The 24,281-nt window shown below is 40.6% G+C and overlaps 3 protein-coding genes across 11 annotated transcripts in view; 2 read left to right on the top strand and 1 right to left on the bottom strand.

Moving 5' to 3' along the window:
• The first annotated feature begins 4,605 nt into the window (after positions 1 to 4,605).
• On the top strand, positions 4,606 to 16,578 carry mia2 (MIA SH3 domain ER export factor 2). 2 transcript variants are annotated; one of them, XM_029493528.1, is made up of 23 exons: positions 4,606 to 4,801; positions 5,538 to 5,669; positions 5,834 to 5,855; positions 6,017 to 6,105; positions 6,275 to 6,346; positions 6,856 to 6,966; positions 7,072 to 7,143; positions 7,297 to 7,401; positions 7,574 to 7,696; positions 8,092 to 8,280; positions 8,472 to 8,562; positions 8,777 to 8,844; positions 8,958 to 9,028; positions 9,134 to 9,235; positions 9,342 to 9,438; positions 9,656 to 9,723; positions 9,893 to 9,978; positions 10,063 to 10,173; positions 10,855 to 11,013; positions 12,195 to 12,368; positions 12,556 to 12,608; positions 13,219 to 13,396; positions 13,489 to 16,578. In XM_029493528.1, exons 1-23 carry the CDS (start codon positions 4,700 to 4,702, stop codon positions 13,689 to 13,691), a joined length of 2,478 nt encoding a protein of 825 aa, XP_029349388.1. In that variant the 5' UTR covers positions 4,606 to 4,699; the 3' UTR covers positions 13,692 to 16,578. The 2 variants fall into 2 exon arrangements, with proteins under 2 accessions (XP_029349388.1, XP_029349387.1); XM_029493527.1 differs by having other exon boundaries at positions 10,060 to 10,173; positions 13,489 to 16,576.
• Positions 15,241 to 21,070, bottom strand: brms1la (BRMS1 like transcriptional repressor a). Of its 4 annotated transcripts, none has more exons than XM_029493533.1 (10): positions 20,768 to 21,070; positions 20,552 to 20,613; positions 19,770 to 19,965; positions 19,230 to 19,320; positions 18,999 to 19,126; positions 18,805 to 18,884; positions 18,524 to 18,620; positions 18,256 to 18,345; positions 18,024 to 18,088; positions 15,241 to 17,916 (listed from the first exon to the last, which is right to left on the bottom strand). In XM_029493533.1, exons 3-10 carry the CDS (start codon positions 19,906 to 19,908, stop codon positions 17,818 to 17,820), a joined length of 789 nt encoding a protein of 262 aa, XP_029349393.1. In that variant the 5' UTR covers positions 19,909 to 19,965; positions 20,552 to 20,613; positions 20,768 to 21,070; the 3' UTR covers positions 15,241 to 17,817. The 4 variants fall into 4 exon arrangements, with proteins under 4 accessions (XP_029349393.1, XP_029349394.1, XP_029349392.1 ...); XM_029493534.1 differs by having other exon boundaries at positions 20,556 to 20,613; XM_029493532.1 differs by having other exon boundaries at positions 19,770 to 19,933; positions 20,556 to 20,613.
• A 36-nt stretch (positions 21,071 to 21,106) lies between these two features.
• Positions 21,107 to 24,281, top strand: part of ralgapa1 (Ral GTPase activating protein catalytic subunit alpha 1) — a 67,772-nt gene continuing 64,597 nt past the window's right edge. For 2 of the 5 annotated variants that reach the window (XM_029493525.1, XM_029493526.1), the window contains exon 1: positions 21,109 to 21,655. In XM_029493525.1, coding sequence (XP_029349385.1) covers positions 21,550 to 21,655 — 106 coding nt within the window. In that variant the 5' untranslated portion in view covers positions 21,109 to 21,549. Of the gene's footprint in view, positions 21,656 to 24,281 lie in introns of all 5 variants that reach the window. The other 3 variants (XM_029493522.1, XM_029493523.1, XM_029493524.1) reach the window with 3 other exon arrangements.

Below are 24,281 nucleotides of genomic sequence, written 5' to 3'. Positions count from 1 at the left end.
TTTCCACCACTCAGGCTGCTGAATCAGCTGAACAAAATCAAGGCAGTAGTGACGCACAAGATAGCAATGGAAAGAGTTTTTCTTTCTTATCATCAGGCACAGCTGAGGAAAGAAATGAACCAGTCCACGTTCAGGATGAAGGTTTATCCGATCATAGTGTAAAAACTAAGGCTGACAACTTCAACATGCTCACCATGGCTGATAATAATATAGAAAAAAAACTAAATGTGCAATCAGGAGGGGAGGGAGACATTCAGTCTGAGAACAGTTCGCAAGACTTCCCATCTGTCCAGACTAGTAAAACATTTCCTGAGAGTCTGTTTGAAGGAGGCTCAGAGAAGCATGGAAGAACATTTCCTTCCATGGAAAGCACGGATCTGATGGAAAACAACAGAGATCAAATGGCTGGAACTCCACAGAGAGTCACAGATGGTGAAGTTGATGCAGAAAACCCACAAGATACTGAAAGTAGCACAGAAAACAACAAACAAGTTCAAATGGACAGAGAAAAGTTGACTGAGCATGGCCTTAAGGCAGCTTCTGAGTCAGGTAAAGAAAGTGAGACCGGAGAGGACGAGTCAAAGGAAGAGGAGAAGAGAGAGGTAAAGCAAAATGAAAAACATGATGGATTAAAGGAGGATAAAGAGATACAGGAGCAGGTCGAATGGGTGGAAACGGAGGAGAAGAAACAGGAAGAAGCAGGAGTGTTAAAGGAAAGGGAGAAGCAGCTGGGAGAAGAAGATGTGAGGGAAGAGGAGGAGTTAAAGGAAAAGAAGAAACAGGAGGACTTAAATAAATTGGAGGAAATAAAGGAAGAGAAAAAGCATGGGGAAATAGAGGAAATAAAAGAAGAGGAGAAACATGTAGAGGTAAAGGAAGGAAAACAGGAGAAAGTGGAGGAGTTAATGGGTGAGAAGAAGCTAGAGGAGTTGGAGATGGTAAAGGAAGAAAAGAAAACCGAGGAGGTGGGTGAGGTGAAAGAAGAAATGAAGGAGGTGGAAATGTTGCAGGAAGAAGAGGATAGAAAGGAAATGGCAGAGATAAAAGAAGAAAAGAAGGAGTTGGTAGTGGAGATCTTGAAAGAAAACGAGAAAAAAGAGGCGGCGGAGGAAAGGAATGAAGAGAAGCTCTCTAAGGAAGAAGAGAGAAAAGAGGAGGTGGAGGATTTAGACGAAGAGATTGAGCCGGACGAGGTGGTGGAGAGAAGAGAGGAGGAGCAAAAAGATGAGAAAAAAAGAAAGCAGCAGAGACAGGAGGATTTAGAGGAGATAACTGAGAAACAGACGGAGGAAGATGGAGAGAAACAGGTAGAGACAACCTGCTTAGAGGAGCTGAAGAATCTGAGGGATGTGAATAGGCCAGAGTCAGGGGGCAGAGAGGAAGAGGTGGAGGAGGAAGAAGAGAAGATGGGTGAAGAAAAGCAGGAGATGGAAGAAATACAGCTGGTGAACGAGAGTGAGGATGACAACGGGTACCAAAAGGAAGAGGAAAGCCTTAAATGTTTCCATGAGCTTTGTCATCCATCTCTGAGAGACAGGGATGTAAATATTTCTGAGGAAGGGCCAAGCTCTGCAGCTGGAGGGTCAGGCCAAACAGGAAATCAGTCTGATCATATGTCACCAGACTGGACAGGAGAGGTTGAGACAGCGACTTCTGAGGCAGCTGAGGCAGACAGAGCAGGACCGGAGGGAGGCAGTGTGAGAGCTGACCAGAAAGAAGACACTGATCTGGTCAACAATGGGCTGCAGAACAAACTTTTACTTGGTCAGACAACTGACAGAGAAGATGGTCATTTGTCTTCAAATGAGACACAAATCCCTGACATCTATCAGCGGAATAATACGAAGCCTGAAGGCGGTGAAGCTAATGCGACTGGGATTTCCACTAAGGAGAAACCAGAGGAAATAGACCTCCTCCATAAAGCAGACATACACGAGGGCATGTATGCACTAACACAAGAGGAGAGTAATAAAGAGAACACTGATCTGCATATTGAGAACCACGATGGCACTGTTGGTGGTGAATCAAGGGCACAGGGAGGATCTGAGCTTTCAGCTTCACCTGATCAGCCTGTGTTATCTGAGCACACTGCATCACATCCAAGTGGATCTTCACGTCCACCTGACGGTCACAATGAAAGAACAGCTGAGGCTGTAAATGGGGGAACGTTTGGCTTTTTCAGCCAAACAAATGACTCTGTTTATTCTATTCTAAATATTGACAAAACAGGCGAGGCACCTCAGCGGCTGGAGTCGCAGACCCCTGAACAAGAACTGGACTCCACTACTGTTTCAAATCAGATCAATAAACCAGATTTGCACATATACCCTTCTGCCAACAGGCCCACAGAGCAGCCACAACAATCTCCTTCCCCTGCTGAACTCCAGACAGAATCTTCATCCCATTCTCACCCTCACCCTACTCTTGCAAACATAGAAGCCAGCCAGAGAATGTTCCTCCAAACAAAAACCCTCTCCAAGTATTACAAAAACCTTCCTTCTTATTTAAATGTAGATGAGACGACTCTGTTGATGGAGGCCTTTGGGCGACACAAGATGCAGTTTTTGGATTTCATGTTAGAAAGCTCAGAAATGGTGACTGAAGATCCTGATCGTGATGAATCTATACTGTCAGATATAGAAAGACTTCTGCAGTATCACAGGGAGAGACTGGTAACTGCCAGCATGAAGGCCACAGATATAGTACAGGAGGACAAGGAAAAAACTAGGATGCTCTCTGCTCTCCGCAAACTAGAGATGCTGATTACAAGAGTGAGAGAGACATGCAACACAAGAAAATCAGAGGATAGTGAAGACAACCACCAAGGTAATTTGTCTGCATTGCCTCAATGAGCATAGCTGATTATGTGTGGTATTTAAATTATTTTAATGTTAATGTTAATTTTAGTATGGCTTGGACTCGCATTTATTTCAATCTGAATGCATATGTTCCCAAATACAGCTGAGACCAGATGTGTCGGTGCATCCTGTTCAACTTCAATGACCACTGAGGAAGTCTCAAGTAGGCCAGAAGAATCCTCGGCCATGGATAGTCACAGAGAAGAGAAGGTCAAAGGAAGCAAAGAAGAGCGTGTGCAACTGGAAGGTATTTATGGCTCAAGTATTCCCTGTTCAAGACAGATTAAAAGATAACTTTGTTGCATCGCTGGAATATTTACTAAACTATATTAAGCACTATTGTAATGCATTTTACGCATGTAACACCAATTGTAATAACATATCCTCGTTGTCGTTTTGTAAAGGGGAAAATCGCAAATTCTGAACTTTATATCTCTGTCACCATAACTTCAGGGGTAATGAAGCAAATTCTGGACTTGGCTCATCACATCGCAGAAGAATCAACTGCTCACGTTACTGCGGCGAGGGAGCTCTTATGGATGACAGTACAGGTAGGAGTTATCAGAAAAGATCATCATTAAATCTAAGGAGGGTTTGTTTTTATGACATGCTGATGGTCAACAATGAAATACGGTATAAGTGATATTTTCAACAAACTATATGAAACACTATGCAATTACTCTATTTTCTTTTCTATAGACAGTATCATTTTTTTTTTGTCCAACAGTTATGGATTACGGGGAATGTTTCAGTCCAGTCATACAGCTGTCTGAAATTCTAATAAAACTTGTTCAGTCCTCTCAGGGGTTGGGGATTAAAAGTCTAATGAGTATCAGTTTGGAAAATACTTTGGTTTGGTTTGGCTTTGGTCCCATCTTTATTTAGACTAGCCAACTGACATTCAGCGTAGAAAGGGCTGTGTGGTGCTCAGGTGTGTATATACAGAGAGGTCCGGTTCTTTAAGGCGTAGGACTTGGCGACATGCTGATCTGACTCTCCCTTCGACATTCAGCTTTGCTTACGTCTCATCTATCAGGCCGGCCCGCTCCCACAGCATCACTCACATTCCTGAGAGTTGGACAGCCTACTACACATGTTGTGCCAACTTCGAGTCAAACTGCTCTAAAAGATAACTGTTTTAAATAACTTATGGAGTTTGTGATTCTATAGTCTCAAATGGACGGAAACGGAGCCAACACGGTGAGTGCCACCTTTAGGAAAACTGGACGAATATGCCCAGTCCAGCCCCCCACCTGTGTCCTACATGTCATCAACAAGTAGCCTAGCTCAAACAGGTGACTCGTGTCGAGAGAGGGGAGTTTTGGGTAAAGGTATAATTGTGTGTTCAACGTAACATAATGACACAAGTTACTCAGGAGAAAATTACGAACAACATCACAGATATGTTCGGAACACCTGTTTCTCGCGGTGTCACTTCAAAATCAGTCCGACGTGTCAGTGTGGCATTTTACAATTGGTGACGTTGCGAATGTACCATTCAAGCTCAAGCAGGGGTATTGTACCTTACACCTAAAATTTTAAAAGCACAGGGAAATGTTTATGCTCATGTTGAAATTTTAGCTATATATCAAAACAATTTTGTCGTTATTTTATGCAGTACGTTGAATCTGTTAGAGTCGTTGTTAGGAGATTTCAGAGAAATTAAATGTTCTTCCCCCCCATGACGTGACGAAGGACGTGGTCTACTTTTGAGCGTCGATTGTTGTGAATAGGATGTGAAATCGCCGCTAGTCCGGTTGATGGCACAAGTATCTGTCCCTGATGTCGGTAAAAGCAACACATATATAATTAAAATATCGGGCAGATGAGATAAATTGGATATGGCTGAACACCCGGGGAGTGCGCAGTTGGCCAGCAAAGCGGTGGACTTCCAGACCACGGCAGAGGCTTACTACAGTATCGCCGTGGAGAAAGTGAAGGATGTGCGTTATGTGGCAGGTTTCGTTAGCATTTCTCGGCTAGCACTCACAGCTGAAACGTAACGGTCTGTCATGTAGTCCAAACAGCGCGGTAGCTTAGTAGCTACGTCCTGTAATGTTATATGCCTAATGTTTGACCATATATGTGTGTTAGCAATCCTCCCAACCTGCTGTCAAGACTATTTTAATGTATTATATCATTGCTCACTGACTTCGCAGGTAGTACGTTAACTTGGCTAACGATAGTAACATTAGTTTCAGGTGTTGTGCTGCCTGTTTGCTTTATTCCTGCTTTAAATCATATTGCTTAAAGGTGGCGCATATTAGCAGATGAATACGCTGCTGCTATTTATTTATGTACTATCAGTTTATCTCCTAACAGCTGTGTAGAAAACTGTCAAGGCTGTAACTGTGTATTTTTTTTTAGGTGTTCAAAAACATGAGCTGCACAACAATACAATGATGAAGGACTTCTTTTAGATGTTTTTGATGGCCAAACTGATCTTTCAATGTTTAGTGAAAACTAGCTAGATGGATCCAGCTCGAATGTTCAAAGTATCCAAAGAAAAATAAATGTGTGTGTGTAACAACAATGGTGTTTTATACTGAGCAGATTGCAAGGCAGACATGCACTGGAAAAAAAACGGATCCAAATATTATTATACATTATTGTTATTATCATACAAAGTCAAAACCAGCTTGCTAAACAATGATTAACCCCTCACTCTTCCTTGTTCAGGTTGTATCATCGCTGCCTGATGACATCAGACCTGGGCCAGACCTGTATGGGCTTCCATGGGAACCAGTTATTATCTCCAGTCTGGTGGGGCTGGTGACAGTGCTTCTGTTTAGCTGTAGATGCTATAACTCTGTGAGTACCATACACTATAACAATTTTATGTGTTTGCTGTGAAGTTGTAGTGATACTGTTGGCTGAAACAGTAAAAGGCCACACTTATTCTTCTGGCAATCTACCCCTATATCAGCCAGTCAGTTCGTTTAATGACCTCTTTGTCATTTTCTTTTCGTTTCCAGGTTAAAAGCAGAATGTATCGAAGTAAGTTCTCATGAGTTATTACAAAATATTTCATCATGTATGGCTGATATACGCTTTCTCTGATGTTGGTACACTAACTCACAAATCATAAAAAATGTATAAAACAATGGTATCAATCATATAACCTTTTTAATATATAAGTTTTACACTGATATTTTTAGGTAAAGAGCGATGGATGGCTGAACAGGTTGCACAGTTGCTGGACGAAAATGGTGAAGTCCTTGAGACGCTCAGCAAATGTCAACAAGAGGTAGGTACTGGTGACAGAGCAGACACTGGGGAAGGCAGTGAGTATAGAAATTAATAAATTAATATCATGCATAAAATTTTACTACCTGTCGTAATTTTTTCTTGTATTCATGACTCTTATATAGATGTAATGTTTAATGTGCAATTTCTTAATTATGCCACATTTCTAGTATGATGACCTGGAGGACTCACTGAGGGACAGTGGAGTCTTGGCACAAACTAGAAAGGCAGAAGATCTGGAGGTAAGGCAGAGATTAACTTGAAAATATCCTGTCACAATGGGAAATGTATTTTTACAATGTTTTTTTAATGTTATATATATATATATATATATATATATATTTATTTTTATCTGGAGTGTGGCCACACTGATTCATTTTACATAATGTATATGCATAGAGATACAATGCAACTGTGATCAGAAATCAATGAAGGAAAGTTCTCAACACAGTCCTGTCTTTCTTCTTCAGATATTTAGCTTGTGTGTGTGGCTTCACATTTTTGTCTACAATTTGCTATAAATTAATAACAAAACTAAATACAGAAATCTGCTGCAAATAATGATAATACAACCAAATGCAATGTCAGTGGAGCGCTATGAGTTCTCAGGACCAATGTATGAACACAACCATGAAATGTCTTTTAATTAGTATGATGGATGTATTTCTCCAGTGCCAAGTCAATTGTAAAACTTGAACTACTTAAGTACTGAACTAAAGTGGAAGCTCATTGTATTTTCTTGTTACTACAGGTCAAAGCCAGACAGTTGGAACGTGCAAAAAATGAACTGGAGAGGGATCTTGATCAACTTAAGGATCATTTGGATCAGCAGAAAGAACACAGGATGGAGCAAGAGAGGAGGGTAGGCACATATACGCAAACTGTGAAAGTCTAGTGAACTATGTTGACTGAAAATGGGGTGCATAGTATGGAAATGATCCAGGGGTTTACTTGTTTATTCCTCCAGATAGCAGTGCTTGAAGAGAACATGAAAATATTTGAAGAAGAAACCAAAGGGCTCCAGTCACAGGAAGAGCAGGTGCAATCACAATTATTTTCTTGCTTTCTGTCCTTACCCGACCTCTTTATTTCCTCACACTCTTGTCCTTTCCCATCAGCTACTTCTTTCAGTTCCTCTTTTGTGTCTCTATGTCTTTTCTAACATTAGTGTTTTATGCCTGATTGTGTTTAGGCACAAACCACTCTGAAAGTGTACAGTATGAACAGCGACAGACTTCAGAGAAACCTGGAAACAGCTGGAGAGGAGAATACACTGCTACAGGAGAGCAATGCTCAGGTAGGTTGTGATATACAGACACACAATATGGAGTGAGGTGCGATTTCCAAGTTCATGATTGAATGTCAGAATGTAAGAAATAAAAATTTCTCTACATATCCCATATCTTTGTCCCTTGTATGTTTGTTTCTGTTCCAACTTGTTCCCTGCACCATCATTTCATTCTCTGCAGTTGAGGCAGCAGGTGGAGGGATGGGCTGAAAGAGTGAGCGAGTTGGAGGCGGAGATGCAGAGGTGTGAGGCTGCCCTCAGTGGCATGCAGCAGGATGTGGCCAATAAGGATGAGCGAATAATGGTATGGCTGGTTCCATCTTAAATTATAGCAGTCATTTTTTATTGAATCTGAACTATTTTGTAAAATGTGGCTTAAAATAGACCTGGCAAATGAAACAATAGCAATACGTTTGGCGGATTGTGTCTCCATCAATAGCACTGAGAAAATTGTTCAAAAGTTTGGCTAATGAACTCAATCATCATCATTCTGTGGAAATGGTGTGTGGGCATCAACACATATACTCTGGAGTGAGACCTTGCATACTCTGCAACACCATATGACAAACATCCAAACTTTATGAAGACATAGCTAGAAAACACACTGGGACATGTTTTGAGAATTACTGTAGAAGAAGACAGCTAATTTAAGCAAAACAAAATAACAGTTCTCTGTAATAATTATGTCTGTGCTTCCAGTCCTTGACAGACTGCCTGCTCAGAATGAAAGCTTGGGATTCAGATCTGGAAGAAGAGGATGGTGAAGAGGGAGTAGAGAAGGAAATGTCCAATTGGGCTGCAGGAAAAGAAGGGGAGAATGGAAGAGGGGACATAACAGACACACAAAGCCATTTTCAGAAAGTCCAGAAACTTATTTATGCTGCTAAGGTATGTAATAAAAAAGCACAAAGACTCACTCCAATTTATATAGTGCTGGTTGATAGGAATTCTTTATATGGGACAATATTTTGTAGAAGTATTAAAAAGCTTTTATTGAGAGCTCCAAGCTAGACAGACTCAGGTAATATGATTCCATATAATGTACTACACACCTGCCAATACTCTGTGTTTGCTTGTAGCTGAATGCAGACCTCAAATCAGTGGATGAAGACAAGGACAGAGTATTTGCCAAACTGAATGATGAAGTCAAAGCGAAAGAGGACCTGCAAGGTGAGTCATCTTAACCTTGATGCCTGACACAGATCATGCTGACAGCAGCTTGAGGTGATAATTAGCACTGGCTAAAATAATATAGCTGTATATAATCATAGCTGTAAACTCTTCCAGATTAAACATTTCTGAGTGTAGCCTTTATACATTATCACTGATGCTATGTTCCACTATCCATGCTCCACTGTATGTTTGTGCTTCATTTTCCCATTAGTGAGCATTAAGGACCTGGAGAGTGAGAAGTTGTCTCTGCAGACAGATGCTGAGCATTACACGGATCAGGTAGCTGCGCTCTACTATGTATTGTATTTTAACTCTAGAAGTCAGATGTGATATGATGTCTGGTATACATTTGTAATTGGAACTAACACTCTATTGTGTTCAAATGTGCTCAGGTCCAACGGTTGCAACAGAAACTGCAGATCATGACAGAAATGTACCAGGAAAATGAGCTGAAGCTGCACAGGTATAGACAAGAAAAATAATCATGTTTTGATAAGTTTGAGTCTAGGTACAGGAATTGAATCATTAAGGAAAACGAAAGAGGTTGCTGACAAATGTGAGTTTGCAGGCTGCTCACGGTGGAAGAGAAGGAACGTCTTCAGAAAGAAGAGAAGTTAAATAAAGCTGACAAAAACATTGCGTTGGCCATGGAAGAACTCAACAACTACAGGTAGCTGCTTCTTCCAACTCTTACAGTACTCCAAGTATCTCCAAAGCATTAGGGAGGCCCCCCTTCTGACATACAGTCTCAAATTCACATCATTATGTCTCTTCAGACAACGAGCAGGGGAGATGGAAGAAGAGCTGGAGAAAAGCAAACAGTCCTACCAAACCCAAATATCAGCACATGAGAAGAAGGCTCACAATAACTGGGTTTGTAAATCTCCATCCTGAATTCTACAGACAAGAGAGAAATAAGTGGTACATGATAACGAGAGATCATATCAGATTAGTCATATTAGTCAATATAGGTCTCAAAAATATGTTTCCATAATTCCTGCCTTTCCTTATTCTGTATTCAATTTACTTTAGCCACTGTATTAATGCAAATGTGTCCTGCCATGTTGCTGATCTTGACTTATCTTTCAAGCTTGCAGCCCGAGCAGCAGACAGAGAACTAGCAGACATCAGGAGAGAGAATGCCCTGCTAAGACAGAAGTAAGCAAAATATGTGACTCAATTATATTGTCTGAGGTCTGAATCTGTATTCTGGGATATCTCATTTTGTCATAAATGAATCTTTCATGTATTCATATTTGATATATCAATGTCCAAAAATGTTTGTTATATGGTAACTTCAATAGTGTTTTTTTTTTTTTTTTCACAGGCTGACAGACACACAGTTTAAACTAGATACCCTTGATAAAGATCCGTACGCCTTGGATAGTCTTGCTAGACCATTGCCTTTCAGAGGTAAACACAGACACACATATACTACCTACCAGTCATCATGCATTCCCTTGACTTCGCACCCAAACTCTCCTTTAATGGCAGCAGAGAGATCACCATATGGTCCTTCACCTCTGGGTCGACCGGCATCGGAAACCAGAGCTTTTTTGTCTCCTCCAACATTAATGGATGGACCACCTGCTAGATTGTCTCCTAGAGGTAAACAACGAAGCCCAGACACAGAGGTGCAGGAAACTTAACACATAAATATTCAACAGCCGAAAGTAACACAAAACCAGAAGACTGATATCGAGTCATGTAAATGGCCTCTGTAAGCTTAAATATTTTTTAAATAATTTTTTTTTCTCTCTGTATCTTCTTAACTTAGTCACTGTGACTTTAGGTATTTCAACAAATTACTTGGTGTTGTTAATAAAAAAAAAAATCTTGTTTTCTATACAGTATGTTAGCTAATACATACAACATGTGAACAGTCAGCACAATACAGCATTAGCACAGCATGTCATAGATGGCCAGCTGGCTGCAGCATGATGTGGAAGCATGGTGTCTGGCATGGTGTTGGCACTTTGCAGACTCCTTAAGGAAGATTTTATGGACTATAAGATACTGATGCTGTATGTCTTTTATTATTTTGCTTATCTGATTGACGTGTTGTTGTTGTTGTTGTTGGTTTTTTTGGTTCTCTTTTGCACTCAAACTCATTCTCACCTGTTTGTCTTCGCAATCTGATATTTTGGGGTTGGGCTCTTGGGTGTTCTTTTTCCTTTCCTCTTCCTCTCCTCTCATCTCCCTCTGTCATTGAGCAACACCTTCAATCTTCTTTGCTCTCCTCTGTCTTTCCTGTGTGCTGTCTCTTTCTTCTGGTCCTTTCATACACAGTGAGTCGTGGTCCCATGGAGCCCCCAGGTGGCCAAGGGGAGATGGAACGGAGTGGAGGTCCTCATTCAGACAGTGGCTCAATCTCTCCTACATGGGAAAGAGATCGCAGGGGACCCATGCCAGGGCCTCCTGGGCCTCCTGGGCCCCTAGGACCTCCAGGTGTGTGAGTGTGTATGAGAAAGGAAAAAGGCAGAGAGATTCAGAAAGTTCAAGTTGATGTCCAAAGAGCTAAATCAGCCCTGACCTGCCTACATTTTGATTAAAATTCAACAATAGATTTGAGTACATTTCCTCCATTTGATCCAAACTAAGCAGATGATGTGATAAAAAGCTGTGACTTTTGCTTGTCTTTTGTCTTTGTGTAATATACAATTTAATTAACAGCAGAAGCAAAAGAGCTGTTTTTTGTTTTTTTTTTTTTGTGGAATTGGTATTGTGTGATGTATTTATTTGTTTTGTTGTGGTCCTATTTTCAGGGGAAAATTAAGTTGAAGATGACCTAAATAAAATAAAAAAAATAATAAAAAGGGAAAAAATGCACAGTGCCAGTACAAAGCATGACTGTGGGTATGACTGCAAAGAGCAAGAATCAAATGATTTATTTAACACTTCACTTTCAGAGTTAGAGATGGGAGGACGTGTGTCGATTTGGCACTGCTGGATTTCTGTTGTGTCATAAACTGTTCCCTGTTCATATTGATATTTTATATGTGTATGCAAATGCACCATGATGTAATTGAGGCACTGTTGTGTTATAGCTGCATGCTATTTCAGGACCTCAGGTGACGTTTTTACACAGAAGAGGCCTTGACCTGCGGCAGTTGATGCTCAGGTGTAGTCCACAATAATTACAGCCCTGTTGCTATGGCAATGGGCCAGCATGCACAGTAAAAGGTCCTGGTTCTAAAGAAGGTAGAAATGGAATGCAGCCACCGCTGATGTTGTTAGTTTCACCTGCATTTTATAGTTGTCAGTCAAAGTTGCATAGTGTGCATGTTAAATGCTAAATGCATGTTTACAGTGCATGTGAGTTATGTGTAATGCATCTTGAGTTTTGCCAATGGAAAGTAAAGATGTCCATGAAGCTCTGTGGAGATGCATCATATCAGCTGTCACATGATCCTGGCATAGAAAGCCCACCTTTAAACACAGTTAGAGCCCACTTTGCACCCAAACCAGGCACTCTTCAGTTATTCATGAGCTGAGTAAGATCTAAAAATATCATGTAATATGATCTTTGTTTTTTAATTTATTTACAGCTTTTTAAGATCTTTGTGTAATGCTGACAAATTATCACTCATCTTGTGTTCTGTTTGTCTGACCTTGTGTCACTCTCTTAGGCTATATGTTTCCAGAACCAGGAGGTCCAATATACAGGAGGCCTGCTCCCCCTCCTGGAGCTCTTGGCCTATTGCCTCCACCTGGGTCCCTCCCGCCTGGGCCTCCTCTTCCCCATCCAAGGGGTTTTCCTCCTGCTGGTCCACCAAGGCCTCCCCATCCTACAGATATGATGGGTGAGTCAATGGAATATCTACAAAACTTAATTATTTCTTTATGTTCTTATGCGTAGCTGTGGGACTGCAGAAAGTTGTCTTTGACATGTTGAAATGTAAAAGCTGAATTGAAACTTGTGAAAATCTGCACCTTCACATAATCAGAATCAATGTCAAGATCTGCTACTCGATGTGTTTGTCAATACAGATGGCACATACAGAGAAAACATCCTTGGACCTGGGGAACAGGAACACAGAGAGGTAGGAGATTAATCTCCCAGACGGAAATCCTGACTGTGCATCTAACCTATTCAGATTTTCATTTATCTTTCCATCAGTTAATATTTGAAGGAGTAGACAATATTAGCGAACATGGTGTAGACAGTAATCAACCACATCATCAGTTGTACACACATACAGAAAGCCAAGTCAACAATGACGATGAAATGAAAAACACAAACTCATAGGATGCTTTTTCTAATGTTGTCCAAGGTTTAAAATCTGAATCTCAATCAGTGTCTGATATTTGAGAACTGCCCCCACATAAACCTAAATCTGAAAGAAACCTCTCACCTCGGAACATTATTTGAGAAATCAAAATTGAGGTATGGTCCAATGTACACTGTAGATTGCACTTTTGATTCTATGTTCGCATTCCAAACTGTCCTCCTTCGGTTTCTTTCTGCGGCGGCTTACCAGACTATGCTATATCTCTACACATCCCCACATCTTTTCATTTCCTACATATTTTTACCCATCCTTGACAATACAAACATAAATACAAACACAAACATATATTTTAAATAATTAAATTGTTTGCTGTGATACCTGAGCAATGGAGCCGCTGTAATATTTATTTTTGTATCACCAGTCTGGACCAGGTGATCGGAGGAGTCCACCTGAAACAGATCCGAGGATTGGGGGCCCCCCCCCACCTGGACCCCCCATGGGCCCCATAGATGTTCCCTTTCCACGTAGAGCTCCTTATGGACCCCCACCTCCTGATTTCTATCCTCCCAGGGGACCAGGTGGCCCTCCCATGATGCCTAGTAAGCAGTCATTGCCATCTTCATAGTGTGTACCATGGTATTTCAAAGTTTCGTTGTTTTAAACTAAACTCTGTTTCCTCCTTTGTTTCAAGTGTGGGCCCCTCCACCTCCAGGAATGATGTTCCCCCCTCGTCTTCCTCCTGGTGGACCTCCAGCTCCTCATCCTCACTATGCTCCCCCTATGAGGCCTCCCCCCGATGGCCTCCCACCTCCTTCAATGGGCCCTCCCGCTCAGCACCCACCACCCAGCCAGTCACCAGAGGAGCACAGACCCTCGCCGGAAGACGCCATTTGAAGATGACCAAGTTTATACTTGAGCTGTGAGATGTCAAATTTCCAATTTAAGTCAGTGGTTCAGGATGGAGAGCAGGTTGCAGCTTTCCACTAATTTCTATAACATCTATTTATAAATGAGAACATATTTTGATGAATAATGTCAGCAGACAGGAAACAATGGGTTTAATTAGCCTGTTGTGTTGCTGTCCGTCTTTCTCTTCCCTGCACAGGTTTTTTTTTTTCGCTCTCTCCTCTTGCTCTTTATTCCTGTGCTCCACCCCATCATCACCTAATGTCATTGTTGCAGCAGGCACACAAATTTTGCCTGGGTGGGCATGTTGCCACATGAACCAAAGTCTTGCTTATGAGTTTGATTCATGCATGAAAGGTTTTTATTGAGGCTTAGGTTGAAATGTGTGCATGTGGAGTAATTTCTCCCACTGACACAGAAAGAGAAATTTGAATGATCATGGGTTTTCAGGGAAGAAATGCATTGTTTTACACCTACAACATTTTATTTCGTCTTACAAAGACAGGCTGTTTTAGAAAATTAGCCATTTATCATCAGTGTTGTTTACCTGGATTCAGCTACACTTAAATCTGATCTAAGTCTTGCTGTTCAAACTTAAACCCTCCTGAATACTCCCTAGAGGGCAAAAGAGACAGTTTTCATAAAATACATTTTAAGTGCTTGACATGTTTGCACTGATTTCTGTGCAGGAGGATTTGGAACAGCAGTTAAATTGTGCTTTTGATCCTGTTACAATAACTTACATATGACCCATGCTTGCACAGACTGGCTTATAGAGACACCTTAGTGTTGTTGTGACTCATCCAAACATTCACAGATTGGTGAATTTAATGGACTTACTGGAACAGCCGCCTTCAGAGTCAGAAAGACAAGATCCTTGTGAATTTTGTAAAAAGTGATTATTAATAGATGAATAAAGTGTCAAATTTGGCAACGTGTCCATAATATTCAGTTCATCTTTATTTTCATGAGACCTGTTTGCATTGCAGAGCTGGGCCTTTAGACAAAGAGTTTTTATTCAAGTGATAAACACTCACTGTTTCCTCATGAACACTGCACAGACCTATAACTCTGCCCTCTGTCAGAAACATGTCACACTTTGTGCTGCTGTGTAATTTCCTGTTGTCATCTTGAATTCTCAAAAGCATTCCTCAGAAGTCAAATAAGATCATTAGTCAGACTGATGACTATGGTTTTCACTGCTGAGTGAATCTGACCTACATTCAAACGGCTTTCCAGTGAACTTTGCAGAGTTTTGCCTTCATCATCAAACAAAACAAATGACGCCTTAGATCTTGTGACATACAGTAACATACAGTATGTGGGCTGAGAAAACAATTGTGTGTTCATTGTGTTTTAGGGGGAGTTATTGAAATGAGACACACCAATCATCATATGTTCAAGTATATATTTTATAAATATATGCAAATACTGATATTACAAATCAGCGTTTGTTGTGGTTTTGAGAGTGCGGATGAATCTTAAAGTCTGAAATAAATGATAGAAGAGATTTAACGCAGACTAAATTCAGCAGTTGGGTTGAATGCAGAATAGCGTTTTATTATATATTTTATTTTTCACTTTTAGATGCTCCACAAGTGCACTTTTGGGAGGATCTGTCAGTATACCGTCAATCACTTGCACATACTTTTCAGCTCCCCATCAGCACAGTATTCATTGCTGCTGGAGGGATGATGTTAAGTGCATCCATCCAGAGGAAATACTCAACCAAGATCAATGGTAATTTCATTAAGAGGAAGTCAGATCTGGTGTCATCTCAGATCTTTGCTTGACCTCCTTTCAGATGCTGCATAAGCCACTTCTTTATTTATATATATGCATAAATATATAAGATTGTGCGTGTTTAGGCTCTGTGAAGCTATCTGCAAACTCTCAATATGAAAAGCTGTTAAATATTTCATTCTTGTTATTGGCATAACGGTACTTATCAAGGGCTGGGGCTGGAAGAATGGAGGCCACACTTGGTGCAGCAGTACATTTACTGTAAGCTTCTTGTTGTATGTTTCTGTTTTATAATCTTGTCAACAGAGATCCCACAAAGTAATTATAAAATGTTTTAATGTAAAACCCTTGCACATCACTAACAAAGGACAAACGTACCCGACACATTAATTAACATATATGGTCAAAAAATATCACATCTGAATATTTCACATCCCCACCACTTAATTGTGAAAAACAAGTGTATAAAAGTTGGTATTGTTAAATGACAGATTGTTTGTCATCCTGTTTAAACAGTGGGCTCGAAGGTCTGACTGGAAGAACTTGGTTTGATTCTCTATCAATCTGTATAAACTGCCATCGTCTCTTTTAAAGAAAAAAAGAAAAAACATCCTGACAAACCTGCATCAATCACAGCTATATAAACCAACAAGACACCTCAAAAACATCTATTCCTGTCAGGATGGTTGTAAAGATATAAGTGCTTAACAAAGAGTCAGAAAGAGAAGAGGTAGATACAACAAGCAGAAAATGAAACAAACACGAGATTCCTGGGTGTTTGACCCCGTTTGTGACCTTTTGTTACTGACATTGTGTTGTTGTACAGTTGGAAAATGTAAAGGATGATGAATTTAATGTTAGAAAAGAGGAGGAACTTGATGGCCAGCATTAAAATAACCAGCTATAATTAATAAATATATTGTGTTGCTTTTCAGGAACTGGTTCGCTGAGGGCAAATAAAGATGCATAAAAATACTAAGTATACATTGACACTGTGAATGGTCTTGCCCCAGCACAAAAATGACCAACAAAGATGATGATAAATAAATGGAGAGTGGGTTAAATGTCCAGGACAAATCTAATATCTGTGACAATTTAATGAATCTGAACTTTGTCAGTCTCAGTCTGTTATGCAAACACACAATTTAAAATCATTTCTTGCATTTTAATCACAGCTCTGATGTAGAGTTTTGGTTCTTTGTAAAAGGAACCAAACTGTAAAGCCTCCTAATTGTGAGATGCACTTGTAAAACAAAAGACCATGAGGAAACTGAACTCAACTTTTCTTTAAACTTTAGGCACTGCTGACAACAGGAGCTGTACAAATCCATTGCAACAAAAATACAATTTACATTTCAACCGATCCACATTTTAAAAAGTATAAAAGTCAAAAATATTTCATGGCACAATGAACAAAATGATTTATGAATGCCATGCCAACAGAAGCTACACCCATAACCTGCTTTAAGGTTACAAATCTCAATGCTTGCAGTGATGCAATAGTCAAATGAAACCCCCATTAATTGTTTGTTAAATAAACAAGTGATCTGGGAAATGATACAAGCTGCTCCTGCTTTACAATGTCCAATTTGATTTAAAAGTTGTTTACTAGGTTCTTCTAAATGCTATCTCATCTGTTCAGTATGTAAACAAGGACTGAAAACCATTTGAAAGACTCCAATCCAAACTGTGACTCCTACTCTGTGATGTAAGGCTCTTATGTCCAAGTTCAAGAAACGCTGTCTGAAATGAGTAGACATGAAGCATGTAAAGATGATTTAAAGTCTATTCAAATCATTTTTCCAGTTTCACATCCTGTTGGCCACTGGGAGAATCCAAGACTCTCTTCTATCATTTTAGTCTCCAGTGGTATTTAAAGCTTGGTGGTTTTTACAATTTTAAAAACACTAATATTTAATAAAAACACCTAATAAGAACTTGTATCGCACGTTTGCTGAATGGTGGTATTACGTGTCATTTTAGCATTTAATCTCAAATTTTTTTAAGAATTGTCTGTGAATATAGAAAACTCTTTCTAGTCTTGAGGAAAAAGTATATGGTACAGTTTGATCAAATTTGCTGGAAATACAGATAACCAACATGCCAGTGGAAAAAAAACAAACAAAAAAAAACTCCCATTCCTGTTTGTCCTACAGGGGGATTCGAACCCCATGAGTCCTTATGAGTGCCTGTTGGCTCGAGAGGCAGCTTACCGACTGGTGTCGCCGTGGAAAGATTGAGACTCTCAGCTGTGCATCATGTCCTTGAGAGTGTTTCCTAATGTGTGAAAGTTTGTGTTCACCTTACAGGGGCAACTACTATGGCACATGACAAAGACAGCCGCTGCGTGTGTGTGTGTCTGGGGCGTGCTTCAGCAGTTTAGTATGGGTCTGTTCCTGTCTGGTCTGAATGGAAACACAGAGCTGTCAGAGTCGGCCTTCCCTCTGTGGGGGCCCAGTGTGGCCACAGCCTGCAAAGAAACACACACATACCTGGTTGTTAAAAGTTGACAGCACACACAAACGTCTTACAACAAAGACACACTTTTGATAGTAATTTACACTCTTGAACACACACCTTTCTGATGGCTGTCCAGTCCTCCAGGATGTCCAAGTCAGGAAGCATATAGACAATATATGGACGTGGACAGGGTTAAGGCAAGTTACACAGGGAGCCAGAGGAATTTGAACATGAGGACACATCTTGATAGCAGCGTTTGGGACTTTCAGAAGCAATAAAAGAAGCAAAACAAAACTTGGCAGTAGCATCAACTTGAACATTACTTTCAGCATGAGCAGGAAAAGGATATCAGACACAACTGAGGGTCTTCTCCTCTTCTTGTCTGGACTTAAAGCATCTCGCCTCTTCTTCCTCCCTGACAACTCATCATTCCACAGCTCTGAGGGAGACACACAGACACACTCAAGCAAAAAGGTAACAAGGTTTTGTGTATGCTCTGAATGTTACACACTGTCCTGGACAAGTGCAGTGGTTTCTTATGACCATAATCACAATGTGCTGTGTAATTGCAAATGCATGACCCAACACAATGTAATGACTGTGTTCTGTGAAATTACCTGATGTAATGTCTATGCTGTGTCTGTCCTCCTCCAATCGTCTAATTTTCTCTTCCAGTTCACTTTGTACTGTGTCAAACAGCAGCAGCTTCTCGCTCTGCAGACACACAAAACCATTATATAAAACACAGATACACATCAACAGAGCTGGCTATTACATAGGTCAAACAATTCTAAGATAAATTAAACTGGATTAAAAGCTTTCAGTAACTCAGAGCCAAGGACTCATGACAGGTGATAATTAAAGAGCCTGTGTGTGTGTGTGTGCGCGCGTGACCAACCTCCCAGTGCTGGCATGCTGCCTGGATCTCACACTGATACTTGTTCTTGACAGACTCCAGACACAACTCTTTGTAGATTCCTGGCATAGACAGGGAGAGAGTGAGAAACAGTGAGACTTGATGAAAAGGACATCAGAGTGTGTGTGCATCTGAGTATATGATTTTGTGTGAGAATGTGCACGCATGTGTCAAACCTGCCACTTTGGTGCGGACTTGCATGTTCTCGAGCAGTACTGCCAGCGGCTCCAGGTATTCTGCTGCCCGACCAGCCTCCACCTCTGCCAGCTTACTGTTCACCTGACTGAGACGCTCACGATACAGCCTGTACAAACAAAAATGTGAATAACGATACAGTTCATTTGTTATTTGTGAATTTAAGAAATAATTGTGTTCAAATTCCAAACAAACTGTACAACAAGTCTTACTGGTCCTTCAGATCAGTGAACTGTTTCTCAAGGTTGGACATTTCATCCAGACACTCCATCCTCCTGCGCTCACAGTCCTCCTCGTCCATTTCTAGAACAGCAAACAGTATCCAACACACACACACCTCTAGGTTAGATATTAGGAAACTGAGCTGTGATGGAAGAAGGCAGAGATTTAGAAGCTGACATGGAACTAAAACGTAGCACAGGTTCACCCATTTTGCCCAAAATACTTTCTACATTTGTCCACACTGTATCAATCGCACTTGTGATCCTTTTGTGTGTTCAGTTGTGTGATTCCACACCAACAGATGTAAAAGACAGTTAATTGACAGACCAGCATGTCCAAAAGACATTAAAAATCTGTTAGCTTGTGCTTAACAATTACAAAGTTGTGTTAAACCTGCCCAAACTCCCAATATAGAACATGTGCAGCTGATAAATTCAAAACAGCTGTTTGAAACTGAAGTCTGAAACATAAGTCCATAAGTGCATGGATTCATAAACGGGAATGTTTCCACAGTTTCAGATTTTTTTTACCTGAGCTGTCTCCATCCTCAGAAACAGAGGAGGTGTCAGAATCCTCCTCCTCTGAGCTGGACGCCTCCTGCTCGTGCTCCTCCACTTCCATCTCCTCTGCTGTGCTCTCCTTCTTCTCTCGGTCACGGTGCACCGGCATGGCAGCAAAAGGCTTCAGTCTGGTCCTCTTACATCAAAAGACAAAAGTCAGGTTTACCTACAACACATACAGCATTACCCTTGATAGTTTGATCCTTTTGATTTAGATTTAGGTCCAGACAAGAAGCTCAGAAGTGAAAGATTTCAAACCCTGTGCACATTTTACATCTACTGAGGCTCAGCAGTTCGTCTGCTTGTAGATCAGACGAGCATTAATACATCTATTTCTTACCACTGATATTTCTCCATCTGCTTGAAGTTTAATCATAACTGCATCAACACTGAAATGGCTTTGACTCAGAAGTTATCATACATAATCACTAACACGTAGCTGAAGGACAGACTGTTTTTGTGTCTTCTAGCTGGTGTGATCGCATCACTGTTCAACGTAATGTAATGTTGGGCTTGTAAGATAACTGCAATAACTTAACAGGTAGTGAAATGGGATATTCATCATAATTCAAACGAAGAGTTTGTTTTGTGACATATAACTGTTGGTCAGTTTGGATAATACTGTGTGAGATTACTGCAACGTCAAAACGGATCACAAAAACAGATCACATAAAACAATGGATCCATGTAGACCGATAGATTTATTTTACTTTATATTAATGTTAGGCATTAATCCTATTATTTATACTTACTCACTCAAGTGTTAGTAGTAACTGTCTATGGGGTCTTGCTTCTAGCTCTTCTCGTCGTACAGCTTCATAAACAAGTATACAAGAAACGAAAACAAATCAAGTTAGCATTCGGTTAGCATGGTACCAAAAGAGAACAGTTAGGAATCAAGCAACACGGACACGATTTTGTGCGTGAAAAACATAAAGAAGATAAATAAAGGCTAAGTCATAACTCACCAGATGGGTTTGTAACACTAATCAGATAAAAAACAATCTCACAGAAAACAATCTTAAACAAAAATTTCCCTCGTTTCTATTTTCGCTCCTACCTCTGCTAAGCTAAAAACAAATCTCAGTTGGACGGTGTTAGTTGTATAGGGAACTGTAGTTCCCTTCTGTCGCTAACACTCACATCATCACAGGGCTAACAAACAGACAGAAACTTCATTACCCAGGATTCCCCGCGAGCGGTTTTCTGAGAATTGCCCCGGTTCATTTTAAGCATCATCGCCAGCAAAATCTGAAACTCCGCTTGTGTCATATTTTTATTGCAGTTTTACAACATACGCGCATGATTTTTAATTCCAACTGGAAAAAAAAAGTTTGGATGTTGTTGAACCACACTTGCGTTGGATTTCTCTGGCATCTATTACTTTGTTTTTCCTCCTCCGCCATGATGTTTTCTAGCTGAACGGGGCAGCTAGCTAACCAACCAGTGTACCCTTCAGGCTGTTGTGGAAGGGAGGTGCAATGGATGGATGGATGCTTTGCCCAGCTACGTTTCAAAATTTTGCCTTCCTTTAAGCAGCATGTACTTTCTCCGGCAAAAGTGACCACTTGACTTGCGCCACACAATCGCGGAGGATTGTTGATCCTCGGCGCAGGGTTAATAAATGCCCCGAGAGCGTCGGCGTTTCGGAGCAGCTTGAAGATTAACTCTAGCCGGGGCAGTGAAGTGGCTGCACAGCTAGCTCCTCCTTGCTGTCTACCACCGCACTCTTGGTCCTCCTGCCTCAGGAATGTTCTCCAAAAAGCCTCATGGCGACGTTAAAAAATCAACACAGAAAGTGTTGGAGTCAAAGAAGGACGTGCTGACAAGACTGAAACATCTAAGAATTGTCATAGGTGAGTTTAAAAAAAAAACAAAAAAAACAAAAAACAACAACAACAAGCAGCTAACAGGCTAACCCATAGGTGCCAGTCTGTGCTTACAGGGAAAATGCCACGCCAGACTCACCTCTCAAATCACGATATTCAAAGTTTCTTTTTCATCTAAACAAAATCGTGGGCTTTTTAAATTACCAATTAAAGATTAGCTCAGGCTTTAGCTTTGCATCTCAGCGGCGGTCCGCTGTAAGGCATTTTAACTCTTGCGATGTATCCGCTGTTGTTAATCTTTAATGTCATCGCCTTTTCCCCTCAGAGTGACAGTAATGTGCTCTTGTGTCGTGTATTACGGCCGAATGTGAAAGATCGAGTTGGTGATGGGATGGTCGACGAGCTCTGTGTTGTGTGTCAGTGACAGATCTCCTGGTGTTGAATCCAGTCTGAATAGTGGGGGACCTCAGTGTACATACGTTGATTAAAAGTGTGCTAACGGCTGTTTGCAGATGTGTGTAGTTGTCGGTTTAGAGCAAGGCAAAGCGATGGCACACTGTAAGGATGTTGGGATTTCTCCAAGAGTGACCACAGCTTCTTGGAGTGTGTGTTTTTTTGTGTGTGTGTGTGTGTGTGTGTGTCATAGTACTACACAAAGCATATATAGTGTTTGGATGTGTGAGAAGCATAGAAAAGATTACTAGGTTTTGAGTGTGGCAAATGAGGAATATAAAATTGCCTCTCTTTGTGCATTTATCCTTCAATTGACACACTCACTCTCACACACGCGAAAACACACTAACGCGCGCACACACACACACACACACACACACTGACCTGAGAGGGAAACAGTGTCTATTGGTTCCCCTCATGTCCAGTACAGTAGCTCCATTTCCTGTTTCTATTGTATGAGCTACTCACTGTGCGTGTGTGTGTGTTTCTGTGTGTGAGTGCGTGAGAGAAAAGAGGTGTGGCCCTTCTGTGTTCTCTTTGGGGAGCTCAAGACCTTGATAACAAATATAGATGCACACTTAAAAACACATTTGCAGTAACATTGTTTCCAGACCGTTTTTACAACTGCAAACCTCACGGTTGTAATGATCACACTGCCGTACCATCAGTGTAAACATTTACAGTTTTTGTAAGAAAAGGTGTGCAAACACTAATATATATATATATTTTTTGTAAAAGGATAACTGTTTTGTAAAGAGTAGATACCTCTGGTGAATAGGTGATTTAACAGGAAAACATTTCACTCATTCATAATCTCCTTTGATGCAATCAGGTTATTAGGTAACCGCACCCAAGCCCTGTTTATCCCTGGCATAGATCCCAGAGATGATGTTTCTTTTTGTTAGTTTTTTGTTTTTTCTTTTCCCCGAAAAGTGTGCAATGCTGTTTCATGGTATCTTTTTTACTCAGCGTATATACTTGAAACCTCATAGTTAAGCATGTCATTTCATAGACTGCAGATTCATAATTGTTAAATTTGAAATAGAACAATAGTTAAATCTGCAGTGCTGTCACAAGTGAGGTTGTTTTCACAGACAATGAAATAATTAGACTGTTAGCTTTCTATAAAGTGGAGTAAATAAATAACCCAAATTGTTCTCAGTATAGTGAGGTAGCAGAGCAAAAGTTTTCAAAGTACTGGGCTGATAAGTTGTTCCAATCATCCTGGATAATTTTGTGCGGTTCCTCTGTGATAACTGTATCTGTATTTTCATCTTATCTCAGGCCAACGGTCAAAACATCCAACAGGCAGAAAAACTAAGTGTTGTATCTTTGGTGACAACAGTAGCAAACATTTAAGTTGTAAACTGTTGTAACATTTGTCACTGAGCATGGCTCTCACAGGCATGTAAAGATGTGGGTTTTACAGAAAGGAACTCCTCACAAGAAATGAGATCAAGGACAGTGCTCTGACCAAAAGGTACAAAACCATTCAGCTAGACCACTGTCACCTTACAAGGACAATCACCATGGTACAAAACACAGACGGCATCTCTGTGTATGTCTATGCGCGCATGTGTGCGGGCACTGGCACGGCAGATTTCATATCAACAAAACCAGAGGCTGTAACTACAGGCTGTTGAGTTGTTTTTCAGTTTTGACCCTGGTATATAGTGGTGGTTATATTCTCAGTTTGAGCATATGTTTTATCTCAGCGCCTGAGTCAGTGTGTCTCCTTCCTAATGACAACCAGTGGTGTCAAGGCAGAGATTCAGTCTAGAGTATTTGAAGATAAACTTCCGATCCTTTAAAGGAGTAACTATCTTAAGAGAACCCTAATGCCCCAGTTGAGGATACATCACTCAAATGCATTTACCTTTGTGAAGAGTCAAACGTGATCTGCACAACGCAGCCTTTTCTCCTTATAGATGTGTGACTTCACTGTCGAAAATATTTAGACTAATAATAAACAGACAAGAACCAACAATTGGTTTGACTATCCAGTTCCAAGCATTTTATTGGGCTGTTCGTTGTTAAGTTTTCTCCCTTTTGTCGACACTCTTAATTTAGCTTCTCTATTTTAGTCACTTTCTCTGTCCCGCTGACTCCAGTCAGCTGTGTGAGTTGGGCAAAGAGATGTTTGATTGTCCATCAGAAGAGTAAATTTGATGGTGTGTGTGTGTGTGTGTGTGTGTGCGTG

Source organism: Echeneis naucrates, chromosome 22, assembly GCF_900963305.1.
Source record: "Echeneis naucrates chromosome 22, fEcheNa1.1, whole genome shotgun sequence".
Lineage (NCBI taxonomy): Eukaryota > Metazoa > Chordata > Actinopteri > Carangiformes > Echeneidae > Echeneis > Echeneis naucrates.
This window is presented reverse-complemented; position numbering and strand designations above follow the sequence as displayed.

Coding starts and splice junctions, on each gene's coding strand:
- brms1la (XM_029493533.1), bottom strand. CDS start 19,908: ATGCCGGTGCACCGTGACCGAGAGAAGAAGGAGAGCACAGCAGAGGAG. Junction 18,621..18,804: donor CAGCATGCCAGCACTGGGAG/GTTGGTCACGCG, acceptor GTGTGTCTGCAG/AGCGAGAAGCTGCTGCTGTT. Junction 17,917..18,023: donor ACTGGACAGCCATCAGAAAG/GTGTGTGTTCAA, acceptor GTTTCTTTGCAG/GCTGTGGCCACACTGGGCCC.
- mia2 (XM_029493527.1), top strand. CDS start 4,700: ATGGCTGAACACCCGGGGAGTGCGCAGTTGGCCAGCAAAGCGGTGGAC. Junction 9,029..9,133: donor AATGAGCTGAAGCTGCACAG/GTATAGACAAGA, acceptor GTGAGTTTGCAG/GCTGCTCACGGTGGAAGAGA. Junction 12,609..13,218: donor GGGAACAGGAACACAGAGAG/GTAGGAGATTAA, acceptor TTGTATCACCAG/TCTGGACCAGGTGATCGGAG.